The 19,834-nt window shown below is 46.7% G+C and overlaps 1 protein-coding gene across 1 annotated transcript in view; it reads left to right on the top strand.

Annotated features, from left to right (window-relative positions):
- Positions 1 to 14,404, top strand: part of PEDS1 (plasmanylethanolamine desaturase 1) — a 378,660-nt gene extending 364,256 nt beyond the window's left edge. The window contains exon 6 of the mRNA XM_069651175.1: positions 13,196 to 14,404. Within this exon, the coding sequence (XP_069507276.1) occupies positions 13,196 to 13,317 (122 nt within the window). The 3' untranslated portion in view covers positions 13,318 to 14,404. The remainder of the gene's footprint in view (positions 1 to 13,195) is intronic.
- Positions 14,405 to 19,834: the final 5,430 nt, after the last annotated feature.

Below are 19,834 nucleotides of genomic sequence, written 5' to 3' on the forward strand. Positions count from 1 at the left end.
GAGCTGTATTCCAGGAGGTCGGAGTTATGCCTGTGGAGAGAATGTCACAAAACTCCAAGGAAATGAGATTAGCCCAGATCTGTGGGTTATCCTTAAAGGTATTGTTTGTAAGACCATTGGGCCCTGGGGCACAAGATCTCTTGCACGTAATCAAATTTAAAATATTGGCAATATCTAAATAGGTTTCCCAAATGGTTGTTCCCGTCAAGTCTACTATTGGTGAATGGTCAGTATTAGGTGGCCCAAATCTTTCCTTATAGAACTTTACCCAATCCCTTTCTGAGATTGAGTTCAACTGAGACGACGCATAATTAGGGTCTTGACCATTTACCAAATGCCAGAGGCACCAACATCGCAGTGGATTAGGATCCCTAGCATCTTTTCTGCATCACACTGCAGAACATAAGATTTAATTGATTTAAAATAGTTTTTATAAGACTGCTTAGTTTTCTTAACCAGCTCCTTGCAAATTGACTTATCTATGTAGATTTGTTGAATTTGTTTCCCTTCCCTCATCGCTTTTTTTTGCCTCCGCAAGTTCAGCCCATTTATGTTAGAATATTTAGTGGGCACAGACAAAGATTGTAGCCAGTGGCCATTAATGTGCTAAAGTCCATGGCTAGTGCCTGATCAGTATATATAATATACAGAGGAACCAGTTGAAAGCTGTATGCACTGGAAAAGGCCAAAAATGTTTGCTGTTTTAAAATATTCAATGCACATGGGTGAACGTTGTGACCACTGTCCCTAACTGAAGGCCATGCACACTGACCATGATTGAAGGCCATGTTTCATGGCAGGTACTGTTGTAATGTAATTGGTTATGTCATCAGTGAAGTGATCTGTGATGTCATTGTGGTCATAGGCTGCTCATCAGGGGTGCAAAATTAAGGTTGCTTTATCTAAATTTCATGGGGTTTGTTGCATTACGTCCTCACCTTAACGTCCCTGCAACTGAAGTGTTTTTCCTTGAATGTAGAGATTTAGGAAAGGTATGAACGTTATTCAATCTGAGCCATTGAATCTTTCCTCAGTGTTGTGAGGCTGTAGAAGAGGAATGCTATTTATCGCTTTGCTGATTCTTTACACAGACGTGTAAGACTTGGTAGGTTGATTAACACTAGGGAGTTCTTCCCAGTTGAAAAGGGATGGTGTATTTCAATAACATACATCTTTTTGTAGCATTACATTTGAAGCCATGCTGGTGTTTGCATTCTAATCACCAATTGATCTTGGTTCAAATCTGTTTGGTGTGAGCTAATTCCCAACATTTGTTTCCACTGGAAACTAAGTTTTTCTTCCATGCTGCCTACTGGGATCTATGGCTGGAATCGTACAGGGCAAGTTATTGTCATCAAAATTATCGATATGTAATCATCTGTAAAATCCACACTGGATTAAGGGTCTATTTGTACAGAATATCTCCCTCCTCCACATCTGCATTTTATTTAATTGATCTACAATGTCTGTGCTCTTGTCCATGGGGTAAATGGAACCAAGTACCAAGTTCAGATCAACTGTGCCTTTGCGACCTTCAGCATACAGAAACTGTTGTGCCATTTTTAGCAGCAAGTAAGGTTGCAATGACTGGTGGCTATTTTAGAAATGTACAATATTAGAACTTTGGCTTCTGCTTATTTTTATGTTGAACTTCTTATATTGAGTCTGTACAATTTAGTTAGTATGCCTGGTGTACTTGGCGTCTTTTTATTAGTTTCATTATTAGTATATTTATTGAGCTCTGTTAGAGGTATTTTGGCAGTCGTTTTGGTTGGTGTTTTTGGTATTTTGTGTTGTAGTGGTGAACCCAACTTCAGAGTATTTACGTAATAATTGTTCTTCTCCAGCGTGGGGTCTGACATGGATTCACATGCATATATTCCCCGTCGTCCGGCTGTGAACCCTCTGTAAAAGAAAAACTGTTTCACTTTCACTTACAAACTGTATTTCTCCTTTAAACCAATCGCTGTCCTTTAGGCCTAACTGCAGCCATCCAATGACAGTCCTCCCCTCTAAGCCCCCCTCCTCTGGCAGCCATCTTCAGATTTTTACTGCACGTGTGTTGGGAGTCCTAGAGTTTGCTACTTCTACGTTTTTTTTTTTGTTTTTTTTTATTTTTTCTTTTTTTTTCTTTGTATTTTTGCTGCAAAAAAGGTTCTATGTTTGTTCTGAGTGCCCATGTGCTGCCTTCTCCATCGGCCGACAGCAGGGATCCATTGTCAGGGATTTTCAGTGTTCAAGGGCGAAGATCTTCAAAGATTCCAGAAGGCCAACGGGCCTACTTCGCGCCCTCCGACCATGACTGAGAAGGAAGGAAGATCCCTCTTAAAGTCCTGCACCAAGTGCGGTATATGGAATGTTTGTTGTGGACAAGCGCCTGCAATGCCTCTACTGCCTGCAGCCACATCACAAGGAAGGAGAGTGCGAGATATGCCTTTGTTTCTCCAAGAAGACGACAAAGGATAGGCACATGTTGCTGAACGTCAAGTCCTCTGCCCTGTGCTCCAAGCAGGGTCCTGCCTCACCCAGGACCGGCATGTCAGTGGAGTGTTCTTCTAAGTCCTTTGAGGACACCTCATCCGTGGGGGCCCAAGACAAGGCCAAGAACCACATGTGTGGGCCCACCAACAGTGCGCGATCGTCATCACCATCTGCCTCCATTACCAGCTGGCAATTGAGCTCCTCCTTGAAAAGAAAATCGCCCAACCCGGCTAAACTGCGGGAGAAGCCGCAGACAGAAAAGAAAGCCAAACTGCCCAAGAAGGCCCAATCGGCACATGATAAGCCTTTGTCGACGTTAGAGCTAGTGGCGGCTGCTCTCACGAAGGCAATGGGGGCTGACCCTGGGAAGGTAGCCCCGTAGCTCACATGGTATCCCTGCCCCGTGGCGCAAAACTGTTGCAGTGACTTTGGCAAAGTCTGAGGGGACTCCGGAGAAGGGACACCATCTCAGAACCTGGTCCCAGGCGCTCTGGATCCGTCTCAAGCCGTGGCCGAACCCATAGAAGTTTCATCCGCGGATGAGGACCTGGAGTCCTAGAACATGGTCCACGTGGAAGAGAAGGACGACGACACAGGACCTAGTGTTCCAATTAAGCCAGCTCAGCCGAGGGATGTCTCTGGAAATCCTGTTGACCCTCCACACCTTGGTGTCGGAGAGCCGAAGAGGATACCACAGGGCCCATTTCCAATGGTCCCACAGGCCCTCGATCAACCACCTGCAAAGAAGTGTCATCTGATGCCCCATTTCAGCCTCTGCATCAGTCTCCCTCTCCACCAGCTGACCCAGACACTGGTATGGGCACAATGACATTGGCGCAATGGGCGGCGGGGGTCTCCACAGCCTAGGGCGTCCCCACTGGATGAATTGGGGTGAGGGGTTGTTCCATTCCATGATTGCCTCCGAGCATTCCAGCTTGTGCCTGAAGAAACCAAGAGGGAGGGTTTCTTGTACCAGAGGCGTGAGGCCACGAGGAAGACCATCATGGCGGTACCCCTTATGGACGACGTGTGGGAGGGAGGGGCCTGGCTCTCTTGAAAAAACTTTGCACGGCTTTGGTCAAATGGAATAGGCTGGAGAAGTAGTACCGGAATCGGCGAAGGGCCTGAGGTCGCAACCATCGCCCGATTCAGTGGTTTCAGTTGCCGTGAGGAAATGGTCCACTAAGCAGTCTTCAGTCCCTCCAGACAGCGAGGGGAAGAAAATCTACGCCATGTGAAGGGAGGTGATTTACACTGCAGCATCCACCATCAAGATGGCCAACACACTGGCTATCCTAGCCAGATACGACAGGGAGCTATGGTACAAGCTGGGTCTGATTTTTCGCGTTCCTCCCCGACGACGAGATGGAGGCAATTGCCCTCTTCCTGAGGGGAGGTAGTGTCAGATCATGCCATCAAAGTGGCACTGGAAGTTGCCGACGCAGGGTTCCGGTAGATGGGGAGCAGCGTCTGCCTTCGTCGCCAGGGCTGGATAAAGGCCACAAATTTCCAACAGGAGGTCCACTGGACACGCCTTTCGACAGAACCTTTTCAGGAAGGTCTACAAGTCCCTAAAGGCCATTTCCCCGGGCACCCTCCAGCAGCACTGTTTTCGCTCATGCAGAGGAAAGTCCAGCAGGTTTTCCAAAGGTTTCTCCTCATTGTACCATCATCGTTCCAGAGCCACAACTCGGGAAGCTTGGAGGCCGTTCCGAGGCCTACGATGGCAGACGGCCTCGCCGTGGCCCACAGGGCAGGACGCCAGGGCTGAAGCAAGCCTGAACCGACCAGGACGTCGGGCCCCCACCCATGCTTCTCGGTGGGAGACCTGAAAAAAGATAACCGACATATGGGTGCTGGACACTCTTGCCCAAGGATATACCCTGGAGTTACAGCACAGGTTTCCGGGAGCAGCACATCCCTCAGCTCTTGGAGGAGGTATGGGCCATGCTACGAAAAGGGGCGATGGAGCTGGTTCCCCAGCGACTCCAGGGCTCGAGTGTGTTACAGATACTTTTTGGTAGGGCTCCGGAGTGTATTACAGATACTTTTTGGTCAGAAAGAAGACAAGGTGCTGTAGGCCCATTCTAGACCTACGCCGGCTGAACATATACCTCAAGTCCCAAAAATGTAAGGATGGTCACATTGCAAAACTTGCTCGGCCAACTGGAAAAAGGGAATTTCTTAACTTGAAGGATGCCTACATCCCCATTCACAGGAAACACCACAAATTTCTACGCTTTGTAGTGCAGGTACAGCACTACCAGTTCAAGGCCCTACCTTTTGGCTTGATGTCTGCCCTCAGAGTGTTCACGAAGTGTCTGGCACCGGTGGTTGACCCATCTGCGTCTACGGGGTATACATGGATACCTGTTTCTCGTCGACTGGCACACATAGAGGCGACCGTCCAGCTGCTGATGGATGTAGGATTCTCCATCTATCCGAAGTCCTACTTGACACAATCACAGAGCACGCTGTTCCTAGGAGCCAGACTCAATATGGTGTCCTGCCTGGCATAGCCCTCAGAGGAGAGGATAGCAGCCATTCAAGGGAAGGTGCAACAGCTTTTGTTGAAGACTGACATGGTGCGAACCATCAAGTCATTGCTCGGCATGTTGTCCTGCTTCTACCTCATCCGGCTCTGCAGGTTACAGAACACACCTCTTCGGGAGTTCCTGGATGTTTGCTGGATGCAGGTGTCTGGAAGCTTCGCGGACATGAGCCCGCTCGACATGGAGTTCTGTTGGGTGATAAGGTTGTGGGGCATCCACTCCTAATATCACCCGGGGTTCCATAAATCCTCATACCTGGAAACGGTCACCACAAACTGTTCCCTGGAAGGCTTGGGAGCCCACACCGGACGTCTAGACGCCAGAGGCTTGTGGCTGCTGGAGGATGGCAACCTCCATATCAATGTCCTGGATCTATGAGCAGTGTTCTGGGCCTTCAAGTCATTCCTTCCAACTCTGAAAGGCAAGGTGGTGAGGCTCTTCATGGACAACACCACAATGTTCTACATCAGGAAACAGAGGGGCACTCTGTCCCCATCGCTCGCCTAGGAAGCGCAAGAATTGTGGTGCTGGGCTGTCAGGAAAAAGAGATGTTACTCATTCCTCTTCACCTAGCGAGAGTCCAGAACACCATTGCAGACTCCCTCAGCAGGGAGGTGCACTCCTGCCACGAGTGAGACCTTCGGCAAGACCAGGTGGAACGCATCTTCGTCAAGTGGGGCAGGCCCCTGATCGTTTGGTTTGTGACTGCGGCGAACTCCAATGACAGCAGTTTGTCCGCAGATTCCACCAACCAACGAGCATGGGGGTTGTGATTTGCTTCCTGTGGTAAGGCCTGTTTCTGTATGCGTTTCCTCAGTTTCCTCTGCCTCTCCTGCTATGAGTCATCAACATACTAAGACCATGCCAATGCAGGATGATGCTAATAGCCACAGTGTGGCATAGGCAGATTTGTTATCCGGACATTCTCGGTCTGTCAGCATCGCCCACGGTCAAGCTGCCGGTAGTTCTGGATCTTTCACAAGAGGAGCAGGTGCAATTCTACATTACGACCCAGGGTCAGTGAACCTGAAAGCTTGGCTCCTGCAGTCCTAGAGTTTGGTGATTATGGGTTGCTTGTGGATGGCAGAGATCCTCGCTAAGGCCATGGCGATGTTGAATTTGAAGTGCAACTGTCACAAGTGGAAGCGTTTTGCTACTTGGTGTCAGTTGCAGAAGATTACCTTGCTGAGGGTCATGGGCCTGCATGTTCTTACATACTTACACTCCTTGTCCAAGGCCGGTCTGGCACACGCTTCTATCGAGGTGCATCTGGTGGCTATCTCCTACTACAACAGGTCTTCAGGAAGATGATCACTGTGGTCTCACCGACCCATCAAGGCGTTCCTCAAAGGACTTTTTTGATCTTTCCTGCCGGTGAAGGCTCCTGCCCCTGCGTGGAAGCTCAATGTGGAAGTGACAAGGCTCGCGGGGGCCCCTTCGAGCCGATGCATCAGGCCGCTCTCAAGTTCCCCCCACATAGAAGCAGCTTTCCTTGTGGCCATCACTTCTGCCAGGAGGGTGGGTGAGATCCAGGCCCTATCCTGCAAGCAAACATACCTGACTTTCCATTAATCTAGGGTGGTGCTGCGGCAGCACCCCTCTTTCATGCTGAAGTTTCCATCGGAATACCATCTCAGCAAGCCTTTGGTGTTACCTGTTATTTATTTATTCCCTTGCCCCTCTCAACCCCCTCCCCCAACATTTGTCGCCGTTTGAAAAGGCTTACATTCTCTGTTCGTTGCTCGTGCCTTGAAGTTCTACGTGATGTGCACGGAAAGGTTTTCTGAAGATTTCACAACTGTTCATGACCTTTGGTCCTGTGAACCATGGGAAGGCCTTGTCCAAGGATTTAATCTCAAGGTGGCTCTCCGGCTGCATCATGCATTGTCATCGGTTGGCAAACCGACCACTGCCCGGCCGTCTGAGAGCCCACTCCACCAGAGCGATTGATGCAACTACAGCGTTCCTGTCTGGTGTGCCCCTGCTGGCCAATGCAGGGCTGCTAAGTGGAGGTCCACTCACATCTTCACAATATTCTACTGCGGCGACAGGGATTCCAGGGAGGAGTCCAGAGTCAGCCGGTCAGTGCTATGCAGCCTGCTCGCTTGAGGTGAGTCTGTTCTGGAGGTAAGAGTCGATTACTTGTGTTGAGCCTTGCCACTTCCTGTGGTTGTGTAATGTTGTACTGCTATGTATTCATTATTTATGAGCATGTGAATCCATGCCAGACCCTATGCTGGAGACGGAAGAGGTTACTGAACTGTAACTGTTGTTCTCTAGCATGGATTAATATGCAAACCTTACCTCCCGTCCCCTCTGTGGCTCTTCTTGGTCATACTGCCACTTTATGTGCTTACCAAATATGAAGATGGCTGCTAGAGGAGGGGCCTTGGGGAGAGCACTGTCATGGGATGGGGGCAGTATGACCCAGTGGACAGTGATTGGTTTAAAGGAGAAATACATTTTGTAAGTGAAACTGTTTTTTCTTTTTCAGAGGATTCCCAGCCTGATGGCGGGGAATATTCATGAGCATGTGAATCCATGCCAGACCCATGCTGGAGAACAATAGTTACAGGTAAGTAACTTGTTCCTTATACCGGCTCATGAACCGTACACAAAGACTTGTTTTAGTAAACTCTAAATGATTAATGTATGCCCTTGCCGTATTTTATTTAAAATACTACATTATGGCCTTGTGTATAGGTGCTATATAAACTATCATATCCATATCATATCCGAATACATTTACCATGTACATGAAATACTATCATTTGCTCAGTTTGTTTTATTTTTGTTTACTGCATGTGAATTCCCGCCTGCGGTAAAATACATTTTACACTTGCTCCGCATCTATCTGTATGCCAACTCAAGAAACATGAACACTAAATACACTGTGGCCATTTCACCTTTTTCTTGGATTCTTTATCAGAAGTTAAAATATGCCAAATACAGAATGGCATGTGCAATGCATGATATCCACATTATCTTTTAAACCGGTTTCAAAGATGAAAAGGGAGCATATTAAGTGCAACTAATTTGCAGCTTCTTTCCCTGCGATGAATGATGGACTTCAAAATGCTCTGCTGTATAAAACGAAGTCTCTGCAATGGGTTTCAAAACTTTCTATTTGTGATAATGCCGAGAGTTCTGCCAACATTAGCCTTAAACTTCCCAACTGATCTTGGCAGAGTACGAGCTTGTCACATATGAATTTTATCGCATTAATGGAGAAACATGAACTCGGCTCTCTACGTTTAAAATGTACAGTGCAACATCTAAAAAAAGTTGCCCACCTTACACTATCTGATCACAAATCATTCGCTCCTGCTCACCTCAATTAACTGAACTCGCCAAGTATAATAGTTAGCATGTGTCCTGAACTGCTTAGGACCCCAGTCTAGCTGCGGACAGAATTCTTGATCTGGTTCACTCCCTCTGCGCTTGGAAAGAGCCCACAGAGCTCTCTGCCAGCCTTTCTGCCACACGCTTCTCCCAGGGTAAGCCAAAGAAATAAGTGTCTGAGACTGCAAACTCTTCTGAGACAACTGCCAGTGCAGGAACCTGAGAGTCAACCCTCCTTCGCTGTGCTCCTTAAATCCTCTGAACTAAGACTGCCCATAATGTAAATCTTACTTTCATAAAATGTAGGAAAGCCTGCCTCTTCCAGTGACATCATTCCATCAGAACCACCTCCTTTTGACAATCACCCTCAACGACGTGGTTGGAATGGCAGCAACACGGATGAGAGATGCATTTCCTTTGCTCTGCATTACAATTTTGCAAACATAATGACTCATTTCAAGCCACATGAGGACAGCAAAACTGATCTACTTTAATGTCTTCGAATTAACTCATCACAGCACAAATGCCGGAACATTCACTTATCAATCTGCACCAAAGTTTGTACACAACAATCATGAACTGATTTGCTCTGAATGTTAATAGGGAATATGTTACATGGATAAGGTAAAGTAGTAGGTTAGTCCATGACTGATATGGAGTAAAATCCATGATGTGCAATATCAATTTCGAATTCATCTTTTAGCTGGCATGTGCTTTATGTATTCACAGTATTAACATGTACTAGATTCAGCATGAGTCTCAAACTCTTGCTCACTACTGGGATCAATCTTTTACCCTTATTGAAATATGGAGCTCTAGCTAAAATGTGGCATTACCGTTGAAATGCAGTCACTTCTCCCTACAGCACGCAGCTAGCTTTGAGAAGCAACATAGCGCTTTACAAACATAGGTAGAGGAACCAGTGAGGGTGCAGAGAAACAAAGGAGTGGGGCTCTAACATGAGAGGGATGGTAATTGTCAGCAATAGATCTACAAGTAGCCAGAAGAGAAAAGAGTGGGCGATCAGATCACCCACACTTGGGTATGGTGGGGAGTGGACAGTGTATGGATTTTTCGCCTCCGTCCAGCACTGGCAGAGCTAGAGTCTGCACATGTCCTTCTAGTGGATCGTAGGCCTCTAGATGATGTTCTCGGTGAGGTAGCTTGGGAACTTCAGGGGGAAAGCCTTGTAGATGATGCAGCAGGATTTGAAGATGAGAAAGGCTTGAAGCTGGAGCCAATGCAGTTCATGAGGGTCCGAGTGATGTGGTTGAATTTGCAAAGTCCTTTGAGTCGTGCTGCAACATGCACAACACATCTTGGGTTAGTTGGCAGAAGGCTTTCCAAAATAGCGTTACCACCATCCAGGTGGGGGTAGTTTTCTGGGATGAAGGGCTTGATTTTCTGCAGGAGTGACAGTTGGTACCAAGTGGTTTCTCTTTCTTGCTATGTGCTGTTTGAAGGAGAGCTGTCTGTTGATGTCGAACCGAAGGTACTTGGTGCAGGTGGCCAGCTGGGGTGTGCAGCTCTCAAGGTGCAAGACCGAGTCAGGTCTGGATATCTGGGTGTTGGTCAATAGTAGGAATTCCGTCTTTGAGAGGGTTGACCCTTGGGTATGCACTGGACATCCACCACTGGATCAATGAAAGGCAGCCCTTGAGCCTGTGGATGTCTTCTATGGTCGCTATCTTCAGGTAGAGCTGCAGATCATCTGCATATTGGTGGATGTTGTGTGATGCAAGGAGGGTTCTATAAAAAGATTACGTGTGAGCGGATGGATCCTTGTGAAACTCAATAGATAGGTACAGTTGGTAATATGGAGGAATCAAGTTGGACAAACTGACGAGTAGCAAGTTACGATTTGAACCAGTGGAGGATGATGCCGCTTATCAATCCCTCCCACCCCCCATGAAGTGATGTAGATTGCCGCTGAGTGTCTGGTGGTCTAGTAGGCTGGATGGCGTTCAAGGGTTTTAAGGGCATTGTCTATCGCCTTAATGTCTGAAGCCAGATTGGTAGGACTGAAGGAGGTTGTTGTCTTTGTGTTGGAAGAGTTGAGTAGCTACTGCTTTCTCAAGGATCTTACCTAGGAAGGGAAGAGGGGTGATTGGTAATGGGGTGCATGGGGGTGGTTGGTAGTTGCTTAGGTTGTCGGTGTTCAGTGTTCGTTTCTTGAGTAGTGGGAGGATTTGTCTGGTCTTGAGGGGGGACAGTGCCTTGAGTTAGGGAGCTGTTGATAGGTCAGGTAAGGGTAGAGTCCTTTAGTCGAAAGTCTCAGGAGTATGGAGGCAGCGAGGATATTGTCTGTATGCGATGTGGCTTTGAGGGTTGTTAGAATGGCAGTGAGGTCTTCCATAATAGTGAGTGTCTTGAAAGTTGTCCAGGTAGTTGTGGTTTTGCGAGATTGGATGTGCGGTGCCCTGTTGTAGCGTTGGTGTCATTCTGAAGAAAGTTGATGGCAGTGGATTTCTTGATGGAGTGTGTTACGGATGCTCGGGCAGAGGATTGATGCAGTGCTTGATGGCTTTGAAGAGGGCTGTACTTTCATTGTTGGCCTTGGCAGTGGTGATCAGTTGTCTGTGTGTAGCACAGAGTTCCTTGAGCAGGAAAAGGTCTGATGCGCTGCAGGATTTTTGCCAAGTCTTCTCTCGTTTTCTGATGGTTCGTTTGTTGGAGTTCAGTCCTTGAATGTACCAGGCGGTGCAAGGCTTAGGTTGTTTCACTGGGGCATGCGGGGGTGGGGGGTTGTTGCTCGATGATGGTGTTGATCTGAAGGCTTGTCTGCAGCGTTTATTATGGGTTTGCTTGACTCATTAGTGTCAAACGGTATTGCCTGATGGTATAACCAATCGAGCAGTGCTGTGATGGAGGGTGGGCAGGGCTGTGATGATGAGGTCAGGGAGATTACATTTCTTGTGAGTTGGGTCATTTGTGTGATGCTTGAGTAGGCAGTAGAGATCTTCTTTCATTGGCCTGGTTGCCTGGAATTTTAAAGTTTCAGTGGAATATGTTAGCATCTGTGAGGGACATGGTGGTGATCAAATCTGTGAAGTTTTCAGTGAAGGTGGTGTTGGGCTTGGGTGGTCTGTAGATGACTTGAAACGTGACTTTGTCCATTGGTGGAGATTGGGAAGTGACAGGAAAGTCTTTCGTAAGAGCCAATCGTGGTGACGTCCAGTTGGGTGCATGGTCATGATGCCTTGTGAATGATGGCAAGGCCTCTGCTGACCTTGCTTGGGCTTGTTGTATCCTGTAGCTGTTGGAGATGAGGACATCCAGGATGTGGGTGGAGGTGAAAGTCTTCCAAGTCTCAGTAATGAAAATGGCGTCCAAGTCATCTGTTGTGATGAGGTCAGCAACTTCTACTGCAGAGTTGATTAGTTGACATTTGCTAGCATCACTTTTCTTGTAGTTGTGGATGACGTAGTGCTGATGGGTCTATGGTGATGCGAGTGAGATTGCCGAGATGTGGTGTCCATGATGATGGTGAATAGCGTGGTTGGTGATGGGCTGTTGGGAGAGAAGGGTGAAACACATTTGGGAGTACTTACCTAATGTTATAGGAGCAGTGGTTCTTGGGCATTCCTCTCTGAACAGGAATTCCCCTTTTCTTTGTCTGCTATTTGCTCTGGACGCCTTTGTTCTAAGAGTTAAAGGGTAGGGTGAAGTGGGTGGATTTAGGTCGCGTGACCAGCAGCCTCTTTAATGCGCTCTGCCTGGTGTTGGCCTGGTTTCCTTAAAGAGCTGCCCAGAAGGTCCAGAAACAGTTGGGGATGTGGGGGGATTGGGGGGAGGGGCAGAGCAACAGATTGGTAGGGCCTAATTCCCATGACCAGCCTCCTCAATGCCGTCTTAGATTTCTGATGGGTTCTGCTTCTTTCTACTTGAATGATTTTGCATCTTAAAATTATTTTGTTTAACTTTAGCCCATTGGTATGGTAGCAAAGTGCTGTAGGGGAATGCCCTTGGGGACCATAGTCCAAGGTTTAGGAAAATTGATCAGGGAAGCTTAGAATGCATGTGTACATTTTGGCCAAAGCAAAGTTGAGGTTGGGATAGGGGTTGCCAGGTCCCTACTATCGAACCATATCGTGCTGGCAGGTGGGTGGGTGTTTTGAAGTTGACAAGAGTAGTATAACTGATTGTGTCCAGCTAGAATGAATTTTTGTCATGGGCGATAGCTGCATTCTAATGGCACAGGTGTGATGTGTCTTTGAGAATAGTATATGGTTGCAAATGTGTGTGGGCTTGCCTTTGGCCATCTTCCATTAGCATGGAGTGTGATACGTGACTGTGTTCTCTGGCTGGCTTCTTGATTTCGTAGGTGTTGCATGGTCTCTACCCTGTGTTCTGCTGGAGAATGTTAGATTATTTCTATTGTTTTAATAATTGAATATAGTTATACTATGCAAAGATGTATGCATGTGGGTGCTGTCTGTTTGATAAGCCAATGGTAACCAATAAACCAACGGGTAGTTCTCCTCATAGTGCATTTTTTGTTTGTTTCACTACTGTTTTCCTCTCTAAACAACTGCTGCATAATCTGAGACTGTGTGTAATGAAGTTATTAGTCAATTGTAAGCTTGTGGCATCACTTTCGTTCAGGTATTTTGAAATGCATAGAATGGTTTAGACGTGTTATATCATCCTGATCCTTGTGCAAAGTTTTTGTTCAGCCATGTCTGACACTGTGGCCATTGAGAATGGACTCACTACAAATGGGGTTTTGTAACAATAGCGTCCAGTCGTTTGTGTTGGGTAAAAAATACTACTCTGCGTTCTGATTATTGCTGTTACTAATTTCTGCTTTTTTGTTGAAGGGTGGTTAAACTATCCATTGGAGAAGATAGGATTTTGGAGGCGGCTCGAAGATACAATTCATGGACTGACTGGGGAAAAACCACGGTCTGATGACTTGAAGTGGGCACAAAAAGTGAAATGATACATTGTCAGCCTTCCGCTATCCCCGACTTGTTGCCAATTTTACTTTTAAAAGAAAAGCCATCAGCCAAATATACAAGACTTGCAAGGAATAATAGACTCATAAACCGGAGCTAAAAGTGCTAACACAGACTGCAAATAAGAGCTCTGTATCTTACTCACCCAACAACTGAGCAGAGTAACCGTTTGTTTTCTGTTCACCCAGCGCTTTTCCATGTTGTCTTTGCTGATGTTTTAGGTATAGTTTCACCTTGCCGAGACTCATGAGAACATCGTATGAGCCAGAGAGAAGCGAATGTAATAAAACTTGCACTAAGGAAACACATGGGTGAAACAATAGGGATTTGTTGTATCAACATTAATATACTGATTAGAAATTGCTTGATATCAGAAAAGAATGGGGGGTTAGGGATCCAAATGTCAGTTTTTGCGTCACTGCATTGGGGGAAATGCTATTTGCTATAAAATGCATGGAAACTGCATATGAAAGTGATTGGAAGTAACCTAACAAATGGCCCAGGACTGCCGACAGTGACATTCTCACTAGTTAGTTTTGTCTTTGATCCGGGTTTTTGCTTTGTGCAGTATGATCTTGGTTGTAGAATACAGACCAACACAAAGTGGTATAATCATAAATTATTATACTACTGTACGTGTGTATTCTGTCCACAAACTGAACTCTCAACCTTGCGACTGACCATATGAACTGACATTGTGTTTTGTTGCTCCAGATGCCTAGCACTTAGACTCCAAGCAGACACTTCCTTCAGTTTAAGGGCTTGGTGAGTGGGTTGTAGATCTTCTTTAACGCTGGTCCTATAGTAGTCCTAGAACTGGATACCTGCCTTTCAGTTTTCAAGAGCTAAGGTATCAAATCTCTCCTGTTTCAAGGGACATTTTTTTAAGGGTGGTGATGTTTTTTAAGGTGCTTGCTTTTTTTCTGTAAATAATATAAAGCCTTAAAATATTTTTTTGTGTAATGGAACTATTTTAATTTTGATTTAAATGTATATAATATATTTATAACAAAAAGCAACTGGATACTGCTAACCCTGTTTTAAAAAAAAAAAAAAATCTTGTTTGCTGAAGCTTGTCTTTTTTTTTTTTCTTCTACACGCGAATTAATGTGTCTGGTGTGAATTTTATTCTGCCTCCAGTCTTGATATTGTTTTGTCATCTTTGAAATGGCTACAATGTTCTTAATAATTCAGAGTTTACAAGAGGGCACCTAACAAATACAATTGTATCTTACTTCTGCGGTTTCAGCGATTGTAGCTCTGAACTCCCCTCTTTTGTGGCATGCTTGGTGTGCCTGAAGACGAGAGTGGAAGCTTTTGCACTTTTTCCTTGTGAATTGTACATCCCTCAGGTGATACCTGCTTTTCACTATCCTGCCTTTCCTTGCATGCTAAGAGCTACGGTTTCTTGATGGGACACGTGCTGGATGTCGAAAATGTCACCGTTCTGCTGGTTTTCATGGCTCCACCCTTTGTATTAAAGTAGTGGGCGCTAGAAACATAGGGTCATCTTTCATACTATTACCAACTTCTGTAGAGCCTGTGCTCCACCCACATAAGCAGGGAGCAGCTTTAGTATCCTTCCAAATGCCTCAATTTGCAGAGAAGCTGTATTGGTTATTCCTCGTGCATGTTGCATATGTATTCTATGGTTCATCCTTGTGCAGCAGTTTTTCCTACTTAAATCTTTGATCTGCAAATGCAGACGAGGCCTCCCATTTTCTTGATTTTATAAATCTTGTCCAGCTAAATTGAGAAGGAAAGGGGGGTAGCAGGGACTATGGCGAGGTACTAATATCACCTTCTTGGAGTTTACCTGCCCCACGATGCAACAAAAAAATAACCTGTGGTTAGGTGATCCTAGAGAGGAAGTGTAAGGGTGCAAAACCTTCTGTGTCATCCTTAAAATGTGTCTCCAAAGGGTAAAGTTCTCTTTCAAAACATCGATCTTCCTTCATCTGGGACAAAGCACCTTTGGCAGGATATAACACCTTGGGTAACTGAGGGGGATGGTTAATTATATACGGGTGGTGCCTGACTCGGCGATTGCTGCTCGAGTTTTTATAGTTCCCTTCTCTTTTGTGGCAGTTTAATGGCCAGGTGTACTGTCAGCAAGGACCACAGCCATGCTGTGAAGGAAGGAGAGTATCTGATAAACCATGAAAGCGCATTTTCATCTTTTCTTCATTGAGACAATGTGCATAGAAAAGAAGACAAATGGATGCCTAAGCAGGTCTTTTTCCAACCTGTTCAAAATCTGATGGACGAAAGTGAAAAAAACTTCCTAGCAAGTAATGGAATTGCAATACTTCCCTGAGCTGCATGTGGTTGCCTCTTTAACGGTCCACTGAATCGCTGCTTTGTTTCAAAGAAGCCATTAAAGTTGAGTTCTAAGGAACTTTTGATAGAAGACTGTGTGCTCTGTCAGAAGCACAATTGTACCTTTTACCAGGGGATAGCTTGGCCAGTTTCCTTTCGAAAGTTCAAGTTGGGACAGTGAGAGCACATCATGTTTTCTTCTTCGTTCTTCTGAAATAAAGATGCAAGATGGTATTTTGTCCCAAAGAAGAGCTCAATCTCAACGCAGCAGTCAGTCTCGTCATGACGCCCATAACATGTAATTTGTAGTCACAAACTGCATGTACTAATTTGTAGTCACAAACTGCATGTACTTGAATGAGTTTATCTCGGACAAGCTGGTGAGTCATTAGCAGGTAGTTATAAATATGGAAGCAGAGCGCATGTATGCTCTTGTCAAGTTCAGCTTGTGCACTGCTGCACTGTGTAGATGCTGTTGAACAGTATACAGCTGAAAAGAGGAACAATTGCCCGCAAAGGGGTCGTTTTTAAGAGCAACTGGATAGCATGCATTTCTGAGCTGAGCGGGACCTCATTATAGGTTGCTGTTGTGCTGCACACATCAACAAACACTTTTTCTGCCTTTGCGGAAAGTTTAGCACACCGTGGGGGTGGAGCATGGAAGGGTGTGGTCTGGAAAAAGTTGTGCAACGCTGGAGGAGAGTACTGATAACACGTTTAGAGCACATGGTGGACCGAGCCACACGTTACTTGTGGGTACTGCTTAACACTATGAAATGTCAGGAGAGATGGACGTTTGCACTGCACAGAGTAGTAAGGATTTTGTAACTGGACAACCAAGGGAAAAACCCAACATTAACTATATACCGCATGAGCATCAATGGGTGGGGCAGCTGGGTTTTCAGAGAGGGGTTATCCATAGACTAGGCAATCCCTATGGCACACTTTAAAATATATTTCTGATGCTTGTGAATCTGCTTAGAATCACATGCTGTGCATATAGTCTGACATCTAGTGGTAACTGCAGAGTATTGGATCTAGTCTTTCGAGGATCGAAAGGGGACGTAGGCATGGGCGTGCCTATAACACTATCCCTAATGTGACGTGTAGTGTACCAAAAATCTCTCATGCGTCGAGGTCCCTCATATTGTTTTTTTCTGCCCAGCTAGCTGGTCACCTTATGCAGAGCTCCTGCATATTGCAAACTTATATTCTTTCCCGACCTTCGGTCGTTTATATATTACTTCTCAACCACTGCTGAAGACAGCGGAAGCACGTGACGGCTGGTGCTCCGGTTGATGCTGTCGACCGCGTGGCCAGGCCTTATGGCTGGCCTATACAGTAGGGAGAGTGGGGTCTGGTGGTCTCATTCTTTATCAAGAATGTCTTTCCTTCTCCCCTCTCTTTGCCCCTTTGGTTTTGCCGTTGCTTTAATACACCTGAGCTAGGGACAGGACACATTTAAATGTTGCCCTTCCTGTGAGGGCAAGTACCCCTGGAAGGACAGGCACCCAAGGTGCAATAAGTGTCTCCCTTGTGATCACGAGGCGTCCTGTCGATCCTGCTAGCTCTTATGTCCTAAAATGATCAAGGAGCGTCGAGTTAAGCGGAGGGCGGCCTACGCCATGATGCAGGCCACAGGCGCCCAGAGTGACGAGGAGGTAAGTGAAAGCCTTGGCTCCGATACGGATGCCATCAACCTCATCGGATCGATTGCGATCTGAACCGTCCGACCCCACCAGGAAGGACGATAGTTCTGCTATGTGGAATGTACACCCCGGTGACAGGGACGCACCCGCTACTCCTAGAAGCAAGCACACAACCTCTAGTACTGCTTCAGATTCGTCGAAGCAATCTAAGGCGCCAACGGGTACGCTGAGTACCTCGACGGCACCTGCCGATCCACGTGGTTGGCAGTCCTCCCCGCAACTGCGTAAGTGACATGCGTCTGGACACTCTGCAGATAAGGGTGGCGGCACCAAAAGTCACAAGGCTGTTGAGACACCCCCCCGACCCCCCCTTAAGAGTGCACTGACGCATAAAGTTCCGGCTTTGTCGAAATCTACGACGAAGCCCTCCTGGAAGTGGCGAACATCTGCAAGAGTCTTGCAAAGATTGTTTTGGCGGCCAGTAAACCCAAGGACAAGTCGAAAGACACGTCCACGTGCTGGTAAAAGCAGGATGAATATTCTGAGAGTCCCCAGCCCCTATCCAGTACTCTCTCAGAAAAATGTTGGCGTTCAAGGCAGGTAGAAACCCAGCAGGAGCCCTCCCGTCCACCCCTCCCCCCCCCCCCCCCCGCACGCCCACCCCCTCTCCCTCCGCCGGCTCCTGTTTATGGACCAGGGGAAAAAATGTGAAGACTGTATGAATAGGCTTGCAAAAAAGACTTCTCTGAAAGGTTCATACCCAAAAGGCCTATTGAAGACCTTTACCCCCCTCACTGGCCAAATTCCAGAGAACCTCTGGCCCTCTTCATGAAGAGGTCTTTGACCTGACAGATCAAGGGGAAGTTCCTCATGACCCCTATTTGCAAGAAGATGATCCCTTTGAGGATCCCACTGAACAGGCCCCAGATTGGGGCGATGAGCCACCGGTGGACAACCCACCATTGCTGTCACCTACTCACACTGGATCGTGGCGCCATATGCATGGATCCTTCCCCACCTCTGCGTCATCTATCTCCTATAGATGATCAGATGGTGTTTAGCGCCATCCTGAAAAAAGCAGCCAAACATTTCCAGATAGCCATGCAAGAGGCGGTGCAAGACTCAGACTTTGTGGAGGATATTCTAAAGGAGAAGCCTCCTGCTAGCCAGGCTACTATATCTTTGCTTAACGCCATTAAAAGATGTGTTGCCCCTTCCTTACGAACACCTTCACAGATCAGGGCTGTGAATCCATTGGTGGAGAAACTTTGTTGCCCCTCCCGACCCTCTCTATATTTGGGGACATGCCACCGCAGATTCTCTTGTAGTCACTACAAGAAGGAAGAGGGCAGGGGTGCCCTTGTCCACAGGTGAGGCACCGCCGGACAAGGAATGCAAAACACTGTATGCCCTAAGGAAGCTAATTACTACTGTGACAGCATATTCCACCCAGATTGCCAACAATACCACGCTGTTGGCCAGCTATTCTGATGTTCAATGGAACCTGCTACAGCAGGGCCTGCAGGAGGTCCCCGAACCAGTGCGTTCTCACCTGCTTACAATTGTATGTGAGGGTAAGCAAGTAAACCTTAACATCCTTAGAAACACCTTAGATGTTGCAGAGACAGCAGGGAAGAACCCTGGCCCCGGGTACCCTTTTGAAACGAGACGCCTGGTTGAGGAACTCTGGGTTCAAGCCGCACACACAAGCGTCTCATCAACAAACCGGTGGAGGATTCTAACCTGTTTGACAAGGCTGTTGATGAGGCACTACAAACTGCCAAGAAAGAAAACGAGACTTTGAAATCATTGAATCAAATCACTCAAAGGCCCTTTCAACAGATTGGGAGAAGTTCTCAACGCTCCTTTTGCGGACAGTCCTATTCTCATCCCCCAGATAACCAATATGATCTGGGTAACTCATGGTCCTCAGGGCAAGGGTCTGCTGCCTCAAATCAGTATCCCCCTAGAGGACAATGCTGTGGAAAAGGAAGGGGTCGGAATGCCACCCCTAGAGGCTTCCCCGGCCTCCAGTCAGAAATGACTCCGATCCAGGTCCCCTCCCATGCCTCCCTGGTTGGGGTATGTTTATCATCATTCTCGAATGCATGGGAGGGGATTACCACAGACCAGTGGGTGCTCACGGCCGTCACCCATGGTTATTGCATAGAGTTCAGCTGGCCACCTCAATTCAGCCCACTGAAGTCCAGGTGTCTAACATATCGGAACACCTCAGAATCCTGCTGCAAGAAGTAAAGATCCTGCAGGAAAAGGGCACAATTGAAATCATCCCCGTTTTACAGGTAAACAAGAAGTGTACTTCCTTGTACCCAAAAAGGATCTCACCATGCTAGACATGTGAACAAATTTGTCAGACCATAAAAGGTTCGTATTGTAATGCTGCAAGAGGTAATCCATCTGCTAATGCAAGGGGATTACATGGCAATATTGGACATGAAAGATGTAGATTTTCATATTTCAGTGTTGCCAGCACAAAGGAAATACCTAAGATTCATGATAGAAAACAAACACC

The sequence above is a fragment of the Ambystoma mexicanum genome, chromosome 3p (assembly GCF_040938575.1).
Source record: "Ambystoma mexicanum isolate Mex_15411 chromosome 3p, UKY_AmexF1_1, whole genome shotgun sequence".
In the NCBI taxonomy this organism is placed as follows: domain Eukaryota; kingdom Metazoa; phylum Chordata; class Amphibia; order Caudata; family Ambystomatidae; genus Ambystoma; species Ambystoma mexicanum.